The sequence below is a fragment of the Eulemur rufifrons genome, chromosome 14 (genome assembly GCF_041146395.1).
Source record: "Eulemur rufifrons isolate Redbay chromosome 14, OSU_ERuf_1, whole genome shotgun sequence".
Classification (NCBI taxonomy): Eukaryota; Metazoa; Chordata; class Mammalia; order Primates; family Lemuridae; genus Eulemur; species Eulemur rufifrons.
The window spans coordinates 15,909,410-15,930,972 of NC_090996.1; the positions used below are offsets into that span (position 1 = coordinate 15,909,410).

General features: G+C 51.7%; 2 protein-coding genes across 3 annotated transcripts in view; one reads left to right on the forward strand and one right to left on the reverse strand.

The window, feature by feature from the left end:
• NUDT1 (nudix hydrolase 1) overlaps positions 1–7,326 on the reverse strand; it is a 36,304-nt gene extending 28,978 nt beyond the window's left edge. The window contains exons 1-3 of the mRNA XM_069486649.1: positions 7,305–7,326; positions 4,826–4,844; positions 2,715–2,728 (exon numbers count right to left, since the gene is read on the reverse strand). The gene's annotated coding sequence lies outside the window, so the exon portion shown is untranslated. The remainder of the gene's footprint in view (positions 1–2,714; positions 2,729–4,825; positions 4,845–7,304) is intronic.
• MAD1L1 (mitotic arrest deficient 1 like 1) overlaps positions 1–21,563 on the forward strand; it is a 368,629-nt gene that overhangs the window by 13,224 nt on the left and 333,842 nt on the right. For both annotated transcript variants that reach the window (XM_069486644.1, XM_069486645.1), the window contains exons 7-10: positions 664–745; positions 2,517–2,647; positions 2,786–2,900; positions 5,003–5,064. In XM_069486644.1, coding sequence (XP_069342745.1) covers positions 664–745; positions 2,517–2,647; positions 2,786–2,900; positions 5,003–5,064 — 390 coding nt within the window. The remainder of the gene's footprint in view (positions 1–663; positions 746–2,516; positions 2,648–2,785; positions 2,901–5,002; positions 5,065–21,563) is intronic.

Below are 21,563 nucleotides of genomic sequence, written 5' to 3' on the forward strand. Positions count from 1 at the left end.
CAGACTATCAGGAGGGACAGAGACACTGAGGCCTCTGAAGCCAGGAGCCTGAGAGGTCACAATAGCGGGGTGTCTTAATGTCCCCGCACAGTGCAGGGGCAGCATCTTCTTCCCTCCCCAGCAGCAGGCAAGCCTTCTTGGAGAGGGCTTCTGGAGAAGGTGTTGAACTAGGACGGGGACTGAAGGTGGCAGGGTGTGGCTGGGAAAGGCTGATCCAGGCATGGGGAAGGTGCTCAGCAGAGGCTCGGGTGTGAGAACGTTGATGGAAGTTGTGGTCAGGAGATTTTGGGTACTGGAGAATTTGACCCTTCCCTTCTTGGGAGACTTCTAGCTCTTTGGTGGAGAGGAGAGGCCAGCGGTGAGAGGGCCCCCCACTGCGGCTGCGCCAGGGCTGGGTGTTGCTGCAGGTGTGAGCTGCTATGGGCAGTGGGAGAGCTGTGGGGGTGCACAGCTAGAGAGGACCTTGAGATGGTCTGGGCTGACCCCGCTCTATACATGTGGGGCCGCTGGGCCAGCCAGCAGGGCCAGCGTCCTGGATCTTGGCGATGTCCTGTGGTGGGTGTGTGGTGTGTGCATGGGTTTACGATGGGGGACTCTGAAACTAAGGAAAACTGCTGGCCTTACCACATTCCTGTTTCTGCACACGGTGTATTCTTTTAATAGAAAGTGCCAGGAAGCCCATCAGAAAATTCAGGAACTCCAGGCCACTCAGGAGGTGAGAGCAGACCATGAGCAGCAGATTAAGGTGAGTTGCTCTGTTTTAGTCCCAGGCATGTCATCGCAGTGGTTTCTTGGCCCTCTGGCCACCTGCAGGCCTTTCTGAGCCGGGGGTGTGGTTGGTGGCATTTGCAGACAGTGAGCAGCCTGGACGTTACCTGATTGTCTCCTCTGTGCCAGGCACTGTGCTGGGTACCAGGGGCACCACAGTGCTGGGGCAGGTGTTTCTGCCCCCAGGGAGCTCGAGTTCTACTAGAGGAGGAACAACTATAAACCTGTAAAAAAGAAAAAAAAAAAAAAAACATAAGCGTATGATAACTTGAAGTTAACTGATGAGTGCTGGGGAGAAGATACGATGTAAAACAGGCATAGAGAGACTGCACATCTGCCCAGAGTCACCCAGCCAGTGCGCAGCTGAGCTGGGTCCCAGGGACAGGTCCGTCTGACTCAGGCCCTGCTGCTTCTCTACAGAGGATGCTGCCAGAGAGATGGTGATTCCCCATTGCTGTTAGAGCAGCACCTGGACCCTGAGCTGAGGCCATGTGGCTTGGCCTCTCGCTGTCCTCTGTGTTCTCCTGGCCAGGCCCTTGGGCCTCTGTGTGCCCTTGCCCCTGGGCTTGGTTCTGGTTCTGCTCCTCAGTCCCCAGCCAGCCCCTGGGACTCTTTCTCCTGCTGATGTCCCCCTGGGGTTCATCCTTCCCTCGAAGTCTCAGGCCTGCCCTCAGGATCTGTCTGTCTGGACAGCCTGATGTCTGCACCACTGTGTCCCCGCTGCTTGACCCGATACATGGCACAGAGATGGGCTTAGTTAGTGTTTGTCAACTGACTGACTGATTTGGTCCTGGTTCTTCCTCCCAGCCTGTTCAGTGGCTTGTCACTAATGGATGCCAGCTGTCTCCCATTGTGTCCCAAGGGGCCCAGATGCTACAAGGAAAAGTCTGTGCTCCCTGTTGGAAAGACTCAGTCATGACACATGTGTCACTGGAGTGACAGAAGCAGATTTTCCATGGGGGGAGTGGGATGTTTTGCTGCTGAGTGTCTTTGGGCCAGACTTGAAGTGGGTTTCTGCCCCCAGAAACCTCCCTGAGGTCAGGATGTCGGTGCGAAGGGCTCCGGCAGAGCGTGCTGGTCGGGGAAGCGCTGCTTGCAGAGTGGGTACTGAGGACACCGCATCAGGGCACACTTGGCACAGCCAGGCACGGCTTCCCAGAGAGGTACCTGAACCGTGGAGGCCGCTGAGGACCTGGACAGTTTATCACAGGAACACTGTGGCTTCTGTGACTTTATTTTTTTAATAGACTTTATTTTTGTTTTAGAGTAGTTTTGGTTTGCAGCAAAACTGAGCAGAAGACAGAGTTCCATGTACCCCCTGCCCACACAGCACAGCCTCCCCCACCACCACTGTCCCAACAGAGCATTGCGTTTGGTATGGTGATGGCCCTGCACTGACACAGCATGTCACCCAGAGTCCTTACTTCACCTAGGGCTCACTCTTGGTGCTCTGCGTGCTCTGGGTTTGGACAAATGTCTAACAATTATGTCCATTAGAGTATCATCCACCACCCTGAGGATCCTCTGGCTCCACCTGTCCACGCCTGCCTCTCCCCCAAACCTGTGACCACCACTGGTGCTTTTACTGTCTCCATAGTTTGCTTTTTCCAGAATATCCTGTGGTTGGAATCCTACAGTATGTGGCCTTCTCAGACTGGCTGCTTCCACTCGGTGATAGGCACTTAATGTCCTCTGTGTCTTTTCATGGCTGCTCTTTTTTCTTCTTCTCTGTCCCTGGCTTCCGTCAGGATCTGGAACAGAAGCTGTCCCTGCAAGAGCAGGACGCTGCGATTGTGAAGAACATGAAGTCCGAGCTGGTGCGGCTCCCCAAGGTGGAGCGGGAGCTCAAGCAGCTGCGGGAGGAGAACGCTCGCCTGCGGTGAGAGGGCCAGGGGCGGGCGGCCTCACGGTTGAGTCTGGACTTGTGGGCCTGCAGCCCACCACACAGCCACCGTGGGTTCTGGGGTTCCTCTGCAGGGTGTGTGGCTGTCTGAGTGCTTATTTCTGGCCCTACCAGGGAGATGAGAGAGACCCATGGGCTTCTCCAGGAGGAGCTGGAGGGGCTGCAGCGGAGGCTGGGGCGCCAGGAGAAGATGCAGGAGACGCTGGTCAGCCTGGAGCTGGAGAAGGAGGTGAGGGCCCCGGAGGGGTGCATGGTTCCCTGTGGCTGTGCTCTGTCCTGTCTGGGGCTCCTGGGTGTTTACTATACAGGACAGCTGGTCACTTAGAATGTGGATGCTGCTGTGAAAGTGTGGTGGGCAGAAGAGTGTCCCAAAGAGGTCCCACGTCCTAATCCCTAGGGCCTTACACAGCAAGGGGCAGGCGAGGTAGCTGATCTGCTGACCCCTGATAGGGAGAAGGTCCTGGGTCATCAGGTGAGCTGTGTAGTCGTGTGTGTAGGGGGAAGGTCAGAGTGACAGGGTGAGGTCAGAGTGATGGGGGAAGGACTTGACCAGCTGCTGCTGAGTTTGGATAGGCAGGAGGGGCCACAAGCCCAGCAATGTATGGCCTCAGGGAGCTGGAAAGAGTAAGGAAATAGGTTCTCCCCTGGGCCCTCTGGAGGAGCCAGCATGCCGACACTGTGATTTTAGCCCAGGGAGACATATTTTCCATTTCTGAACTAAGTACTGTGAGATTCTCAATTTATGTTGTTTGAAGCCACTGAGTTCACGGTGACTTGTTTCAGTAGCAGTAGGAAACCTAGTACAGATGGTGAGTCAGAGAGGAAGCAGCATACGCACCTGGAGGGATCAGAGTGAGCGGAGACCTGTGCTGGGGCCCTGTGTCTGCCGTCGGGACTCACAGGTGGCCCCCCGTGGGAAGGTGGCAGTGCTGGGAGGCTTCTGAAGTCACCTTATGGGCAGAGGAGGAAACGGGTCCAGAGAAGCTCCCTCTCCTGCCCACTGCACAGCAAGGTGGACCAGGATGTTGGCCTCTTGGCTCCAGCCTGGGTCTCCCGTCCTTCACGCTGCTTCCCCGTGGCCGTGGTGCCTTTCCCCTGTTCACCTGGAATATCTGTGTCCCAGGCCCCAGATGTTTGCATTCTTGTAGGAGTGTGAGCATCAACCACCACCTTTAGTGCTGGGCAGCTGCTCACCTGTTGGGACCGGCCACTCCCTGAGGGCCTCCTGCCTTGGATGGCATGGAGTCTGTCCCATTCAGCTGCAGCGCATCCAGGCTCCTGATGGGGCCTCAGAGTTCCCTGTGGCCGGCTAGCAGGGGCTCCCCTCCGAGATGCTGGCATCCCTCCCAGATGTTGGCTTCTTTAGGAACTTAGCCTGAAAAGACAGTTCCCAAACTAAATACTTTTTTCTCTGGATGTAGTTTTTTAAAACTTATTTAAGATTTGGGGTTGTAGAATCACTCGCTAGCTGAAGTGTTGGTGTGGATGCTGCTGTGGCCCTCAGCCAGCCCCTTAACCTCTCAGGAGTAGCAGCAATGTCTGCCCCTGGGGTTGTGGGAAGTAAGTGAATTTATGTCAAGGGCTGAGAACAGTAAATGTCAATAATATCAACTAGCGTAAAACTATTAACCAGGCACATGCCTGGCACGTGAGAGGGGCTCTGGGAATATATTTGAGGGACTGGGTGAAAGTGTTGGTGACAGCACTGTGCTTGGCACCAGGTAGAGGTGAAGGGAGTCCAGGATAGAGGTACGTAGCTCCTGCCCTGAAGTTGCTTCAGTTCTGGAAGGGCAGTGGGGCTCACATTTTTGGGAGACAGGTCCATATGGAACAGGTGTGTGAACAGAAGGGTCAGCGAGTCTGTGGGCCGAGTTCTCGCCTCCCCTCCCCTCTAGGGCTGGCCTGGAGGAACATCCAGCTCAGAGCTGTCTGCCTTGGGGCTTGCTGTCCTGAGGAGCCCCTAGAAGACGGGGGAGAGGGGAGTTGCTTCCTGGGGCAGATGGCTGCAGGGTCATCTGTGAGGCTGTTTGCTTTTTCCACACCCTCACATTCCTTTTGGCGTGCCGGGGCATGCTGGGATTCACACTTGAACTCATGGGACCAGGAGGGAATGGGCGTGAAGCGCACAGCCTGGCTCCAGCCGTCAGAAATAACCTGACTGCTCCAGCCCAGACTTGGAGCATTTATGCCTCCGAGCTCAGGGAGGAGGGCAGACTCTTTCTTCTAAAAGGTCGGGGTGGGGCGAGGTTTGTGTCATTACCATTAACGTCAGATTTATGTGATGAATGTTTGGCAGTAGTGACGGGGACATGGCTTTCTCTGTCTTTTCAGAGGCTGCTGGCGAAGCTGCAGAGCTGGGAGCGGCTGGACCAGACAACGGGCTTGAACCTCAGGTGGGTGGAGGGGCTGGCGCCTCCTGTTGTCCCTTCTTGGAGTCCGCGCTGGTTTTGCCTATGGCAGAGCAGTCCCTGCCTCACTCATGAGGTTTCTCCAGTCGGGCTCCTCTGCAGGCTCGTGTGGGAGCTTTTGTCCCACGCTGCTCAGGTTTAATGAGGTGCTTTCACAGCGGGAGGGACATGGAACGAGCGACTCTCCCTGCTGAAGTCTTAATAACATCTTCATTGAAAATCAGAAAATCCACAGCAAAGTGGTGGCAGGTATCTGATTGCCCTGCATTGTTGGTCTTTGTTAAAGAACTCTTTTTGTATATGCTGAGGGAGTGATTGCTTTTGCGGAAATCATTCCTTTTAGGTGCTTGTAACCAGTGGAGATGAACTGAGTTTTTAGGGTTAAAGACAACCGTCACATTGGGGGATTGTTGTCCCAGTCAGTGCCTGTAGCAGCTGATTGCCAGTGAGGGGACCGGGTGTGGGGTGGGCATCGTGTTCTGCCCGGCATCCTGCCTGTCCTTTGGGGCAGTGCTCGTGCCTGACAGTTGCTCACTTGGTCCCTGCCCCTCAGCCCCACCCGGGGACTGACTGCCCAGTGGCCCTCTGTCCATGGCTGCCCGTGTGCTGGTCTCAGGGAGGGTCCAGGATTGATTTTTTTGATTGAAGTAATTTTTTGATTGAAGTCATTGGAGCCTGGGGGCACAGGGCCTGTGGTGTTTAAACAGCCTTTTGTTTTATTTGCTTGTGGGCTTTTAAGACTTCCAGCTCCTTGGTCATCTTTCCTGCTGCTCTGGGAAACCAGGCCAAGATTGAGACTCTTAAAGAGCTGTCTTGTAACTACACTGTCCGACTGCTGATTCTGGAATCCGCCACCTCGGGTCGGCGTTGTTGACTTCAGTTTGCTGTGACTTGAAAATGCCTCATTATTTTCTTTTTGCCTTGCTAAGTCACAGAGGACAGACCAGGCTGCTGTTTCCTCTTGAACTCCCCATGCAGAACCCAGACTCACATAGGGCTGGCCCCAGCAGGGCCTAAATGCTTTGTGCTTTTACATGTTCTCTGGGCTTATTAACTATCTGGATGGCATCCCTCCTGCTCCCAGGGAAACTCTGGTCAGTGAGAAGCCTCCATGACTTCTTTCCTGTAAGTGAGATCAGAGGCTCGCTCATGCCTAGTGAGACCAGCCTTGTTACAGTGTTGTGGTGTCCAGTGTCTGCCACAAGCGCTCGGCACCAGCCAGGCATGCAGGCCGGCTGCCATCTCTGGCCAGGATGGCACGGAGGTTTCCTGGCCAGTTGGAAGGTATAGCTGCTCCTTGAGCCATTTCTGTATCTGAGGACCCTGTCCTGAGTGTGGCTGGCACAAGGGCGAGCTGGGGCTTGGGGTGGCCACGGTGCTCTGTGTTCCATGTTCACTTAGCTTTCGCTGGGTGAGAGAGAGGACGGGTCGGTCTGGTGGAGGTGGAGGCCGCCTGTGCCTACCACGGGCTTAAGGGGTGGGGAGCGTGCATTTCTGGGGTCTGTGTCTTTGATGGTGAAGACAGATGGTAAGGCAGAGGTAGAGCCTGGTGCCCCTCTGGCACCACCTGGCAGGACCTCTTCAGGCGAAGGTGCTGCTCTCGGCTGGTTTTCTCTTTGTTGCAAAGGGGAACGCAGTGCCTTTCTCATTCTGCATGTGTGAAGAGTAAACACGATAACGCTCTGCGTTGCTGTCCTTTCTGAGCAGCAGGGGGTGATTTCTACGAAGGCACCTGGAGCCATCCTCTGCCTGGCTGGGGCCCCTTCGTGTCCTGTGGTTCCCCAGGCAGTGGGTTGCTTCTGTGTAGGGCAGGTTCCTTCATGTGCTTTGTCATCTGTTGTGCTGGGGCCTTTTTGGGGGGCTGCTTTGGATGTGTGGCATCTTGGAACACCCAGTGCCGCCGCCTCACCTTCCCTGTACATTGCTACATGTATCATGACGGCCCATGGAGCATGGACTCGTGGTCTCAAATGTGGCCTGTCATCAGAGTTCCCTGGAGAGGTGCACGTTTCTGGGCTGAAGCCTGATGTGTTGGTCGGCGTCTCTCGGCTGTGCTGGAGTACGTGGTGACCTTGATGCTGTAACGCCGTGAGGAGGATTTGGCTTGCTTTCCTTTCTTTTCTGTTTTGGAGGCCAGGTTGTGGGCAGTTACTAGAGATTTCTGAGCAGGGAGGGTGACTTGGTGAAGCCTATATTTAATAAAATTGAACGTGGTGTTGGGAGACAGGCAGAAAGGATACAGAAAGCAGCAAAAAGTTGGGGCCTGCTGCTGTAGCTTGGGGCCCCTGCAGAAGGAGACGCATTTGTGCGTGCATAGCGTGCCTGCTTTGCTTACTAGTTAAGGGATCTGCCGCCCTAAGCCGTCACGTTGGGTGATCAGTCAGCCCTCTCTGAAGCCAGATGCTGGGGAAGCGAATGGCTGATTGCCAGGAGTGTGCTTCGCTCTGTGCCCTGTGCACTTGAGCCTGGCCTTTGGGCCCAGGCCCTGTCATACGGTGGGGGCGTGCCATGACCCCAGGCTCTGTGGGTTCTGAGGAGCTGCCACCACTAGGTGGCGCACCCTATGGTGATCCTGGCTCCCCGTGGAGCCTGTCTTTGGGCCTGGGGGCCGTTGCAAGGTCTTGGTTGATAGGGGAGGGGGTCACAGTTCCTTCCAGCTTGTCCTTGGGCAGCCTCTCTGGAGCCTCAGCCCCTGTACTGTGAGTTTCCCATGTTCAGACCAGACGCACTCTGCATGGACTCCCCTCTGAGCATAGGGGCTCTGTGGCCCAGCCCCAGGCTGGGAACAGTGTGGCCTAACGCTTGAGGTGCCTGGCCAGGCTCCACACAGCGTGACAGTTCCCTCTTCCCAGTGTGGGATTTCTTACGTCTGAGAAGCACAGAGATATTATCAGGAGAGGTGGGCGGGCGAGTTGGCTGGGGCCAGTCATTGTAAACCACAGGTCACGTGGGCTGGGGCAGCCTGGGCTTCGTGACTTTGAGAGTCACGGGGAGGGAGGAGCACAGTGTGTGGGAAAGAGCCTGTGCGAGAACATGTGGGGAAGGGCAGGGTCTGTGTGCTGGGGCTGTGCTGGGGTGTCCTTGTCCTCGGGGTTTTGAGAGGGAGACTGAGGGGGCTGGCAGCAGTGTGGCGTGCGTGTCTGTGGAGGTAGCTGTGTGATGCACTTTGTCTCGGTGGAGCATGGTGTGTCCGGGGCGTGACTTGGAGACAGGAAAGTGGACACCCAGAGATGCCTCTGAGTTGTGTGTCCACCTGAGTGAGGCCGCCTGGGACACGGGAGGCGGAGGAGTAACCTAGGGCCTGTAGGAAAGGTGGGTGAGAGTGGAGTTCATCGCAGGAATACAGCATGCTTCTCTTTCAAAAATCGACTATTTCAGTAGAATGAACGGGGAAGAAACATACAACCATCTCAGTAGGTGAGCGGAAGCAGCATTTGTTAAAATTCAGCGCTCATTTATGATTGAACACTCTTGGGAAGCTAAGAATGGAAGGGAAATTCCTCACCAGATAAAGGCTGTCTACAAAAAACTTGCAGCTGATATAATGCTGATGGTGAGACTGACCACTTCCCCGGCACTGAGGGCCAGACGGGCCTCTGTTCCCACCGCTCCTGTTCACGCTATCCTGGAGGTCCTGGCCAGTGCAATCAGGTCAGCAAAAAGAGAAGGTAGGCAGACTGGAAAGTTGGAAATACTGTCTCCATTTGGAGAGGACATAATTGTCTGTAGAGATTTCCAAGGAATCAGAGAAACCAGTAGGACTAAAGGTGATTTAGGGTCATAGCTTACAAGGACAACATACTAAAATAGATTGTTTCTTTTTTTTTTTTTTTTTTTTGAGACAGAGTCTCACTTTGTTGCCCGGGCTAGAGTGAGTGCCATGGCGTCAGCCTAGCTCACAGCAACCTCAAACTCTTGGGCTCGAGCGATCCTCCTGCCTCAGCCTCCCGAGTAGCTGGGACTACAGGCACGCGCCACCATGCCCGGCTAATTTTTTCTATATATATTTTAGTTGTCCATATAATTTCTTTCTATTTTTAGTAGAGACGGGGTCTCGCTCTTGCTCAGGCTGGTCTCGAACTCTTGACCTTGAGCGATCCACCCGCCTCGGCCTCCCAGAGTGCTAGGATTACAGGCGTGAGCCACCGCGCCCGGCCAATAGATTGTTTCTGTATACCACCCACGTACCAGTGGAAGTACGCGCTTTTTATAACATTAATAGTATCAACAAATATGAAATACTCATGGATAAATTTAACAAAATACATTTTTGAGCTGTACACTGAAAACTATAAGATGGAACTGAGAGAAATTAAAGACGACCTAATAATGTGAACAAACAGAGTAAAAAAATAAACTCTTGTGTTCCCCTCTGCTCTCACACAGCCGTGGACTCAACACTTCTGACGCCAGATATGGGCGGGTTTCCCGTCACACCAAGCAGTTCTCCAGGGCACCCCAGCTGGGTGTAACTTAGCTCAGACACTGTCTGCCTGGAACTGGCATCCGAATCCCCAGGTTGAGGGCCCAGTCCCACAAGACTGGCTCCCACTTGAGACAGTGGTCACAAGTAGTCGGTTGCCACCTGTTCTTCTGACTGGCAGGCTACGAAGTGGGGCTCCCACTATACCCTCCTGGGGTCCATTCTGGGTGCAGTGGCTCATGCCTGTAATCCTAGCGCTTTCGGAGGCCAAGGCAGGATCACTTGAGGCCAGGAGTTCAAGACCAGTCTGGGCAACAGAGTGAGAACGCATCTCTGCAAAATAACACTGTCTGTGCATTGTGACGTGCACCTGTAGTCCCAGCTACTCAGGAGGCTGAGGTGGGAGGATTGCTTGAGCTTAGGAGTTTGAGGCTGCAGTGAGCCATGATCGTGCCACTTCACTCCAGCCTGGGTGACACACAAAGCCCTGGTCTCCAAAAAAAATTTTTCTTATAAATCAGTAAGATGACTGGATTAAATTTAAAAAATGGTCAGAAGAATTTGAACGGATACTTTATAAAAGGAGATCATCTGCCAATGGGATCTTTGGGACTTGGGATAATAGTGCTGTGGGGAGTGGCATCAGGGGTGGGCTATAGAAGGTCAGGGAATTTCATATGCTTGACTGAAAGCAAAACAAAACAAGCATGTGGTAAATGCAATCAGATGAAATGAAAAGTGGGACATAGTCTTCACCCCTCACCTCACCCAGGTGACCTCACCCAGGGCTGGGTGCCCTGTGTCAGAGCTTCCCTGTCACCATCACATTGTGTTCTAGTTATGCCCAGGAGTGCGGTACACGGAACAGGACTGAAGCTCGCCCCCGGAGGTGGGCAGCAGGGTGTACCGTTCTCAGCCCCAGTTTGTCTTTCTAGGAAATGCTTGATAAATTCCTTGTGTATCTTTCTAGAAATGTGTGCACATGCAAGCTCTTTATGTACCCTTCCCCGTTTTTACATTGGGGATCATTCTATAGTTTGGTTTTCCACCTTACTTTTTTCACTTAATTTTTGACCGTATTTCTGCACCAGCATAGGTTGCTCTACTGAATTATTTTAAAGAGCTTCACAGTGTTCCGTAGTGCGGATGGACTCTCATTTACCTAAGCAGTCCTCTGTTGATGGACAGTTAGGTTATTTCCAGTTTTCTTCCCCAATTAGCAGTGCTACGTTGGCTGAATAAATTCTAAAAAGCAGAATTTTTAGCTGAAAAGATATGCACATTTGAGATTGGTGGCTAGTGCCAAATTGCCCTCCAGAACAGCTTTCCTTCTGTACATTTTAATCGTGGTGTGTGAGTGTCATCACTTAATTGGGGTGGTATGCTTTCGAGACTCTCACAGAGATTCAGAGGGAAGTCACAGTGAAGTGAGTGAGGAGAGTGCCCGTCTTCTGTGACTTGGCTTTAAAGTGTCATTTAGCAATTCGTATCGAGGGGAACCTTGTTAAGTAGGAATGGAAGGAATGCCGGGTCCCTTTGCAGTCAAGCCTCTGTTTTATGGAGGAAAGAATTTGCTGGTGGCCAAGTGGCCTCTATTACTTGGCTCCTTGCCCTGCCCCCTTTGGTGCCTGAATCTGGCCTTGTTTCAGATCTGGCGGGATGGGTGCTACACCTGTCAGTGTGAGTACCGGGCCTGCTGAGGATGGAGATGGTCTCGCGGAGGATGCTGTTACTGGGCAGCTGAAAGGCAGGCGGTGCTTGCAGCTCTGAGGCCTGGCAGCGGTGCCCACCTGAAACTGCTGACCTGTCCCCTGGAGTCAGGGACAGGAACCTGCAAGTGCTGACCTGGACGCTTTCCCAGAACACTTGTAGGCTGGCCAGATGACAGGTCTTAGGGACTAGCTTCCCTGACATCTGAGGCCAATTAGGAGGACAGTGACGGAAGTGCACAGGCTCCTTAGCAAGGATCTAATTGAGTGGCCTGGATGTTTTTGCTATCCTAGTTACTGTGGTCACGATTTGTAATTACCTGGGTATTGATTTGATTGATGCAGTTCGCTCTGTTGGTACTTGGGAAGGTGTGTGAACTGACACGTGCTCTTGGTCCATTTCAGTTGGTGTCGGCCTGGTTGTCTTGGGAGTATGAGAGGGGGAGGGAGAAATGTTTGCCCTTCTGGGTGCTTGTGGGGTGGCCCTTTCTTCTGGTCTTGCTTGCTAATGCCTCTCTGGTCTTGGCCAGCCATGCTCCTGCCCTTGGCTTGTTCACTACAGGCTGCTCTCCTGGAGCCCGTAGTCTGGAAGGGAGGGGCCCTTCAGGTCCCTGCTTCTGTGATGCGCTGGTCCCTAGGCCCCTGGAGTCCCAATGTGGCAGGCTTCCTCCCCAGCAGAGGTGTGCAGGCCCAGGGCACCTACACTGATTGACAGCTCCTCAGTCCCACGTGCTGAGCCTTACTCTGCTTTAAATACCAGCTGTTCTTGTGGCTGAGCCCCGGCTTCCTTCTGCCTGGGAGATCATGTTGGCTTTCTTTAAGCTCCATCCTCTCAGTCCTAACACTTGTGAGTTAAGAGCAGGGGTTTGTCTTCTGGGCTTCTGTGCCTGGCTACAGCCAGCATTCGCTACGTTTGAGGAGTGGAAGAGTAAGTGAGGGAGTTTTAGGGCACTTGTGTCTTGTGCTTAGTGGGCTGGAGCCTCTTTGGGTGGCTTGGCTATGGTGACAAGGCCCTGGAGTTACTCAGCTGTTGTGTCACAGTGGGCAGTAGGAAGCAGGGGCAGCAGAGAGCTTCTTGCAAATGCCCTTCATCTAGATGCAGCCCTGGCTGGGACGCAGGTGAGGGCACCTTCTCCGCTTCCTCGTGAAGTTTCAGGTGAGCGTTCTCAGCCGCTTGGATGGCCACAGAGGAAGTGGCTCTGTGTAGCCTCCTCCATGGGCTCGCCCTTCCCTGCTGGGCTGCGGGTTGCGTTGTGCAGACTGGGAGGCTCTGATGGAGACCGCTGTGTGGGGACGGTGTCATCCCCTCTAACTACACTGTGCTCAGAGCAGGCCGCGAGCCATGAGTGTCAGACATTGTAGGGAAATGAAGAGAGGTGCTTGCCAGAAGAGACCCTGCAGGACTGTGCCCTGCATGTGCGTGCCCAGGCCACACAGCTGAGCACCCCTCGAGGTGTATACTGTGATGGAAACGCTTCTTTAGTTCTTGCTTCTCACTTGGCTCTCGAAGCACTTTTTAGGGCTTTTGTCCAAGTTTTATAGATATGGCTTTTCTACTTCTGTGCTTCCTTTTAAATTAAAAAAAAAAAAAACCAAAGCCAGACAGTGGAAGGATTTAGACAAACTAGGCCGTGATGAATTTCTGGGAGGTTATTTAGAGGAGGCAGTGGCATCTTGAGTCTGAGCTGGTTTTGACTCAGTGGGTGCTTACTGATGTCCTGTCCTATGCCAGCCCCTCCCTGTGGGCCTGGAGCTCCGGGATGCCCCAGGCCCCTCTGCCCCTAGGCAGACCGGGAGTGTCCTGGACCAGAAGGGAGGAGGGGGCTGGGGTGGCTTCAAGGCAGGGATTGTGTGAGGGAGGGGCATTTTGACAGGAGTCGTGAAGCCAGTGCGAAGCCAGTGCGAGTGAAAGACCCCCTGCTGAGAACCCACCATCACCTGCCCTGCCTCTGAGGGATTTCCAGCAGCCACCACAGGCTCCACGGGGCTGCAGGGAACACACTTCCCCACCTGACAGCCTTCTGAGGGACCTCACCTCACGGCCAGCTGGAGCTGTTGTTTGCATCAGAAGCTGCTGCCCGTGTCCCTGCTGTCTTCCCACCCTCCCCACTGCCGCCCTTCCCCTGTTCCCCACTGCCCTCCCCACTGCTGCCCTCCCCCGGCCCTCTCCTCTGCTACCCTCCCCCACCCCCTCCACTGCCCTCCCCCTGCTGTCCCTCCTGCAGTTCTCTCCCCGTCCCCCTCTCCACCCTCCCCTCTGCCCCCACTACCCTCAACATTGCCCTTCCCTACGCCCTCCTTGACCTCGATGTCAGATGTAGGCGAGAAGAGTGGACAGCCCGGGATGAGTCTTGAGGAATTTTGGCATTTAAAGATTCGAGATAGCTAGGTGTGGTGGCGCCTGTAGTCCCAGCTACTCGGGAGGCCTAGGGGGGAGTAGCTGAGCCCGAGAGTTCAAGACCAGCCTGGGTAGCACAGTTGAGACTATTTCTAAAAGGAAAAAAAAGGCAACCTCGAGCCTGAGGAGCGGTGCCCCACCCTGTGTCAGAGAGTATCCAGGCTGCCCGGCCTGGGCTGTGTCTGAGCTTGGGTCCGCCTCTGTAGGAAGAAGCTGGTTCTGTGCGGTGTGTGTTGCATGTACCAGGCCTTGGCAGAGTGATCAGCAGGTGATTCTTGCCAGTCCCTGTCCCCTGGTGGGTCGGTGATACCGCTGGGAGCAAGGAGCCCTCGGGTTACACCTGGGCCAGCACCTGGGGACAGTCCCAGCATCATCTTTGATGGGTTGTCTCTGTATCTGCCTGTTCAGTCTGGAGGAAAACCTTCTGGCCTGTTCTGCCACCTAGCTGTTGCTTTGAAGGATAGACGTGCCTGAGGTCAGGGTGGGCCACGTGGGGTGAGTGATCCCTGCGGTGTATCTAGGAAACACCTCAAATCAGTTAGCTTCCCGTGGGATTTTGAATGTGCTGCCCTCCACTCCTACAGCACAGCTCTGGGCTGTTTGGGTGTGCGTCTGTGCAGTGCCTTTGTATGCGCCAGGCCTCCTCAGCAGGAGGCGGCCAGTGCTGCCTGCTGCCCACCCAGCACTGAGGTGGGAGGGGCCTCCTTGGGACACGTGCAGAATTGCCAGGCTGGGTCCTTGCTCTTCCCTTCCCTGAGCAGAGGTTGGAGCTGCCAGTGCAGGTCCTGCTCTCACACACTGACTGAGGGGCTCTCACCTGCTCCTGAGCCCAGGTGGACCCGGCTGGAAACCTGTGTGTCAGTGGAGGAGTCCTGGGAACCTGGGCCAGGCCTGAGGATGGCCGAGGGGAACTCGGTGTCATAGTGGACCACCACCATGCCAAAGTAGGCAGGATGGGCAGATTGAAAACCTTCTCTTCTGTGAGGTTCCGGGGAACTTGACCTAACTGTATGAAATACAGAATCCAGTGGTCTTGTGACTTTTCCTCAGTGATCACTAGGGTAGTCGGAAAGAAGGTGTCGTTGTGTGATTGTTTCCTTTTAACTGGAGTGGACTTCCTGAAATAGATGGTGGTAGAAATGCAGGTTCACTGCTAGTCTCTGAAGGTATAAGCGAGCTTTCGTGCGGCAGACGGCAAGGCAGGTACTATACGTGCTTTATTTAAGGTACCACTGGAAACTTCTGCAGGAGAGGTGAGAGGAGGAATAAGGGATGGGGCTGGTGTCCAGTCCTGGTGGCAGTGGGGTTTGGTCTCCTGTCTGCCAGCGAGGCTTGGGTCACATTGCCTCGTACTGCATTTCCTTTCTTCCTTTTGTTCACACAGGAGTTGCTTGAGCACTCGGCACGTGCTAGGCCCTCTGCTGCATGCTGGGGCTGTTTTCGAGTCATCTCCCATCCAGTCAGGCAGATAGATGTCTGATGGGTTGAGCGTGGCTTGTGAAGAGGCTGTGCTCGGGAGGTCGGGAGGATGTTCCAGACAGGGCGGGCAGCTTGTGGCACACAGGCCAGAGAGACTCAGCGTGCTGGGGAAATGTGTGGTTCCAGATGGTTCCAACCAGAGTGCACGTGGGGTGTGGCAGGAGCTGGACAAGCAGGCAGGGATCCCATCTTGAGGATGGTGTGGGCCTTGCTGGGAGTTTGGGCTTCATGCTGCAGTAACAGGGAGCTACTGAGGGTCTGGAGCAGGGAGTAATGTGCCCTCTCCATGGGCCTCTTCCCTCCCCTGAATTCACTGAGCAAGGGCCTGGCTCCTTGGCAGGATCCTGCGGGGGGAATCCCGGGGTTGTCTGTGTTGGTGCGGGTTCCAACCCCGTGGCACGAGCGGGCAGGTGCTATTCCCCATTGTTAGCCGAGAGCCCGGCCAGAGAGGAGCAGTGGTGCTAGTTGAGTTGCACTGGGAATTACAGCTGAAGTGTGCTGCGCCTGTGAGCAAGGGCCCTGCTGGAGGCCGTCAGATGTCTGCAGACATTTTATGTTGAAGGCTAGGTTCTTTCCGTGTTTTTCTGTTTCTCCTCAGGTAAATGCCTGTTTCCCTCTGACCATGGCATCTGTTGGTAGAAATGCGATTTTGGAAAAACTCATTTGTTTATTCATTGTCTGAACATTTATTTGACGACATGCTGTTTGCCAGGCCTTAGGCTGGCTCTGGGGATAAGTGATGAGCACAGCACAGTCTCTGCCCTCGTGGCGCGCTCAGACAGATGGTCTCAAACAATGAAAGCAAAAGGGGGGGCCTCCTTAGGCTTGGTGGGTTGGAAGGTGCTACAGGAGCATTTTGCAGGAGTATCTCAGTTGGAGACAAACCTCTGTCTTGTCTTTGTGGATGTGAATGATATTGGTGGAAGTGAAGGCCAGACGTTTTCTCTGGTGTGGAAACAGGTGGCTTACAAGAGGTTCCAGAGTTTATATGTTTAAAGACAGTCCCTGTTCTGAAGAGGGGCTTCCCTTTGCTGGCAGGATGGCATTATTTGTGGTTGACCTAGGGAGCTTTTGTGCAGTTTACAAAGTCCATTCATAATTAGCGTCTCATTTGCTGGTCCTCACAGCTCTGTGGGTGAAGCTAGACCAGCTCTATTACCTGTACCTGGGAGAGGTGGGCCCAGAGGTTCCGAGAGGGGCTGACTGGCCAAGGTCATCTGGTGTGTTTGTGGCCCCCTCGCTGGGTTGCTTGGCTCTTCTTGAGCATGGTGGGTTCTGCCCTCAATAACCTCCATCCATCTGGCTTGCCACATGGTGCCATGCAGCTGGGTCCTGCTCTTTGTGAGAGGATCAGACTGATGCTGGCACTTAAAAGGATTCTGTTGGGAAGCTGCCCGTCCATTTAGCCTGAGCAGAACTCAGCACATGCACGGGCATGAAGCCCATCAGCTGATGGCATCTCTTTTAGACTTGATGGCTCCCAGCCGAACTTTGGCAAGAAGGGCCTTCAGCTTGCTGGAAGGCTGACCTACCTGCCTTTGCTTGGAGCCAAGCACCTCCTGGCAGGTTCTGGGATTTGGTTTTCAGTGGGAGGAGGCTCTGCAAGGTAGCGTAAGAGCAGTAATTACTTGGGAGAGGAAGCATTTAACTTCTGAGGCTGTAACACAATACTATCTTGTTCGCGGAGGAGGCTGAGTTAGAAGATTAGCAATTAATTTTTTATTACGTGCAAACTACTCTTCAGTTTCATGGAACCAAACAGTCCTCCCACAGCAAGGGAGGGGCAGGCTTCTACCTCATTTAATTTTTCAGAGCACTGCTATTTGTCTGCCTCTGAACTGATAGGAATTGTTTACGAGTCTATGTGGAAGACATTTAGACACACAGTTTTCTGTATTCCCATTTGCTCTTTCTGATTTCTACTTTTTCTGTATTGCTAGAGTTTATTGCACTTAGGTCTCAGGAGTATTTTGCCTTTTATTAGGATTCCAATTACAAAATGCAGGTATCAACTGTCTTTTAGAATAGACAAGTTGTAACATGTTCGTTTTAGAGAAGGTTCTTTTAAATTAAAGCTCTTTTTTTTATTGACTGTTATGAGAAAATTAGATTTGGTTTTCTAGCAGACTGAGTTGGGAAGAGTCACCGGTAGCTGTTACTGGCACTTTATTGTTTACTAGAGCTTAGCTGTAGTGCCATGGGCCTCCCAGTAGGGGTCGCTACGCAGTCATCTGCAAGTTTTCTACATTTGCTTCTTTGGATTCAAAGACTTTTGATAATAGAAAATGTACTTTCTTTTGTTTTACCATTTAGTAGGCTAGGTTTTTTGTTTTTTGAGTTTTTATAACTAAACATTAGATTTCTATGATGGGATGTGATGGATTTAGGGCAGAGGCTGGCAAGTGTATTCTGTAAACTGGGCCAGATGTAAACATTTACCTTGTGGCTTTGTGAGCCATCAGGTCTCTGTTGCAGTTGTTCACCTCTTCCTTTGTGGCATGACCAACCCTCCCTGTTTGCTGGGGACTGAGGAGTTTTGCTTGGGAGGTGGGACTTTTCATGCCAAAACTGGGATGACCCAGGACAAAACAAGACTGTTGGTTATTTTGGCGTGAAAGCTGTCATTGACTGTGTGTAGATGAATGATGTGGCTATATTCCAGTAAAACTTTATTTTCAGAACAGATGGCGGGGTAGGTTCGCCTGAGGGCCATACCCGGCTACTCCTACTTGAGGATGCAGGGCTGGCAATTTGCTTTACAAAACCAGCTCGGCGCCTTGCTGTCTTCTTTCTCTGCAGCTTCTGTGTTCCATGAAGCTTTCTGCTCACACAGGATCATGGTGATTTCTTTCTTACTGGTGGCAGCGTGTGACCTTGTCCAAGGGTGGTTGTAGAAGTGAACCTGCTATGACATCGTGCCTCCTAAGTCCTGGCTCAGCACCTGTGCTGGCTGGAATCCTGACATCATTGTGCAGTGAGGTCCTGTGGGGGGACCTGTAGTTATCTGGGGGATGTGTTACCCTTCAGTTAAGAATTCTGAAGGTTAAGGCCTTATACGTTTGCTCCAAGGGTTGGGAAATGCTCATTTCTGTCTCGTCTTTTTTTTTGGTAGCCGAGAGCTCTCAGGAGTGGGCATTGTGATCATACCTGTTCCATTCAACAGATCCTTGTTGAGAGCTTACGGCACGCCATGGCAGAGGCTGGGTGAGGGAGCAGCAGAGAGCAAGACAAACGCGATCCCTGGACGGACAGCAAGCGCAGCACTGCTGAGAGAGGGCCTCTGGGAGGGAGCGCTTTCTCTGCAGGAGGTGGTGGGCTCTTGGAGCTGGGCTTGGGAGTACCTTGTCTTACCCGTGTGTGACCCAGGCTGATGGATTGTGGAGTCTGCACCTGTCTGCCCCAGTCCAGTTTCACTGGTCCTTTCTGAGGTGCTCCTGGAGAGGGTGTGAGTCTCCTCTCTGCCCATCATTTCTTTGCCCGGGTTTAGGACACCGAGGGTTGGGGTTAGGGTTTCCGGTCTTCCTGCTCCTGGGAAAGGCTGCGTTGCCTCCTCAGGGTGTGATGAGCTTCCTGTCTGTATAGTAAGGAGGTGCTTTTGTTTCTGTCAAAAACACGAACCACTGTTTGGAGTGTTTCCATTTACTGACAACCCTTGCCAAATTAATTTTATTTAATTATCTCCCAGGGCTAAGCTTGAATACGTTTTGTGTTAAATTCACAGTTTTCCCCCTTTTCTAAATGAAATGGACTTAATATCCTTGTTAAAATCTGATTAAAACTAAAATTGAGTTTTTTGAAGTCTGATTATCCCATGAAATGGAATTTTTAAACCTAATTACAGATGGATTTGCATACACTTTTCAGCATCATTGAAAAGAAAGTTGAAATAAATTTATTAATGACATCCTTTTCTCTCACTTCCTTGGGGCATGACGTAGTTTACGAGCATGTGTGGGTGTGGAGATCGCCACCCTTCTCCTCTCCGTCCTTAGAAAGAATTTTTTTTTTTCTTTAACTTTATTTTTTGGAGAATCAGTTCCCAGGGAGTCTGAGCTTAGTCTCATTTTCATTCTCATCTTTGCTGCTCTACAAATTTAGGTAGATGATGGTTTTTCTGAACTGTTCCTGATATTCAAAGGTCTTGTCTTTCAGGGGGAGCATGGGAGAGGGGACATGTGACCGCAGCTGCTAGAGTCTCCTCTGGGCTCAAACTATGGATTTTTGATTAACAAACAAACCCCTCCCACCCTGATTTTAGATTACATTTGTACTATTGGAAAAGAAAAAGCAAACTCAGTCTTAATAAGCTGACCTTAATAACCTTAAGAACCTAAGTCTGTCATTGTGTGAAAAAGACAGAGAGATTTCTAGAGGGCCACATTCTTTTTCTTGGAGAAATCCTACTGTTCCCGTGCTGCGCTCAGATCCTGCTGCCTGCCCTGATCTCCTAGCAGCAGGTGCAGGCAGCAGGTCCCCGGTTTCACTCACCCTCACCACGGTTTGCTTTGTCTAGAATTACATAGAAATGGAATCATATGATGTGTAGTCTTTTGTGTCTGGCTGTTTTCACTTGCGTAATGTTTTCTCAAAAACGTTTGTTCCTGTTGCCTGTATCGGGAGTTTGTCTTTGTTTACATTGAATGGATATACCATAATTTTTTTTTTTTTTTTTTGTGAGACAGAGTCTCACTCTGTTGCCTGGGCTAGAGTGCTGTGGCGTTAGCCTAGCTCACGGCAACCTCACACTCCTGGGCTCAAGCGATCCTCCTGCCTTAGCCTCCCAAGTAGCTAGGACTACAGGGATGCACCACCATGCCCAGCTAAGTTTTTCTATATAGTTTTAGTTGTCCAGCTAATTTCTTTGTATTTTTTTAGTAGAGATGGGGTCTCACTCTTGCTCAGGCTGATCTCAGACTCCCGAGCTCAAACGATCCCTCCTCCTCGGCCTCCCAGAGTGCTCGATTATAGGCATGAGCCACCACACCCGGACTATACCATAATTTTTTAATCCAGTTTTTGGCTCTTACAAACAAAGTTTCGGTGAACACATGTGTACGACTCTTTTGGAAAAGTCTTGGAAAAATACCCATGAGTGGGATTTCTGGGTGATACAGTAAGTATATTTTAACTTTATAAAAAGCTGCAAAACCTTTTTCCAAAGTGGCTGCCCTGTTTTATCTTCCCACCACCAAGGCATGAGAGTTCCGATGATCCCGCATCCTAGGCAGTGTTTGTCTGCCTCAGTTTCCCCATCCTGGGCGGTGTGCAGTTGTACTGCATTGTGGTGTTCGTTCCCGAGTCCCTGGTGACTGATGATGTTGAACATCCTCTCATAATTGTCTTCTCAAAGTCTTTTGCCCATTTTTTACTTTTAATTTTGTTTATCCATTCTTTAGTTAATAGATACTCGTGTTGTTTTCACTTTTGGCTGTCACAATAATGGTGCTATGAATATTCATGTATAAGTTTTTGTATGAACATATTTTTTTCAGTTCTCTTGGGTATATGCTTAGGAGTGGAATTGCTGGGTCATATGGGTAACTCTATGTTTAACTTTTTTAGGAATTGCCAAACTATTTTCCACAGTGGCTGCGCCGTTGTACATTCCCACCAGCACTGTGTGAAGATTCCAGTTTCTCCACGTTCTCATCAACACTAGTTATTGTCTGTCTTTTTGATTATAATCATCTGAATGTGTGTAAAGTGGTAATCTCGCTGTGGTTTTTAATAGCATTTCTTATATCTGAACTTAAACTTAGTAGGAACTTCAGTGTAACACACAACAAAGATGCAGACATTACAGAATTGTTCAGAAAAGTCACGAAGCAAACAGGAGCAATTACAGCCAGCAGCAGCAGCAGTAGCAACAAACCCTGGGGAGGGTAGAGAATCTGGTTTTCAGAGTTGCCACAAAAATTACAAGACATGTGAAGAAACAAAGTGTAACTCATACCCAGGGGGGAGAAGCAATCAGTAGAAACAGAATATCAATAAAAAGAAATTATAAAAAGAAGCCAAATAGAAATTCTACAGATGAAAAGTACAGTAACTGAAATTAAAACTCACTAGATAAGCTCAACAGCATATTCGAGCAGGCAGAAGACAGACTCCAGAAGTCTGAAGATGGGCCAGTTGGGATTATGCAGCGTGGGGAACAGAAAGAAAGGAATGAAGAGACGTGAAAAGAGAGCAGATGCTTCCTCCCCTTCTGTGGCATCGTATTGGAGGCCTTTGTGCACGTGAGAGGAGCAGGACACGTCCAGACTGGAAGGGGAGGGGAAGCTCTCCCTGCTTGTGGATGACATGATTTTATGTGCAGAAATCTAGAGAATGCACATATACAAAATTATTAGAGCTAACAAGCAAGTTCAACAAGTTGGCAGGATAGAAGCTCAGTATTTTAAAGTAAGTTATATTTCTGTACACCAGCAGTGAGTAATCTAGTAACAGTTATTATTATCAGTTTTTAATTACC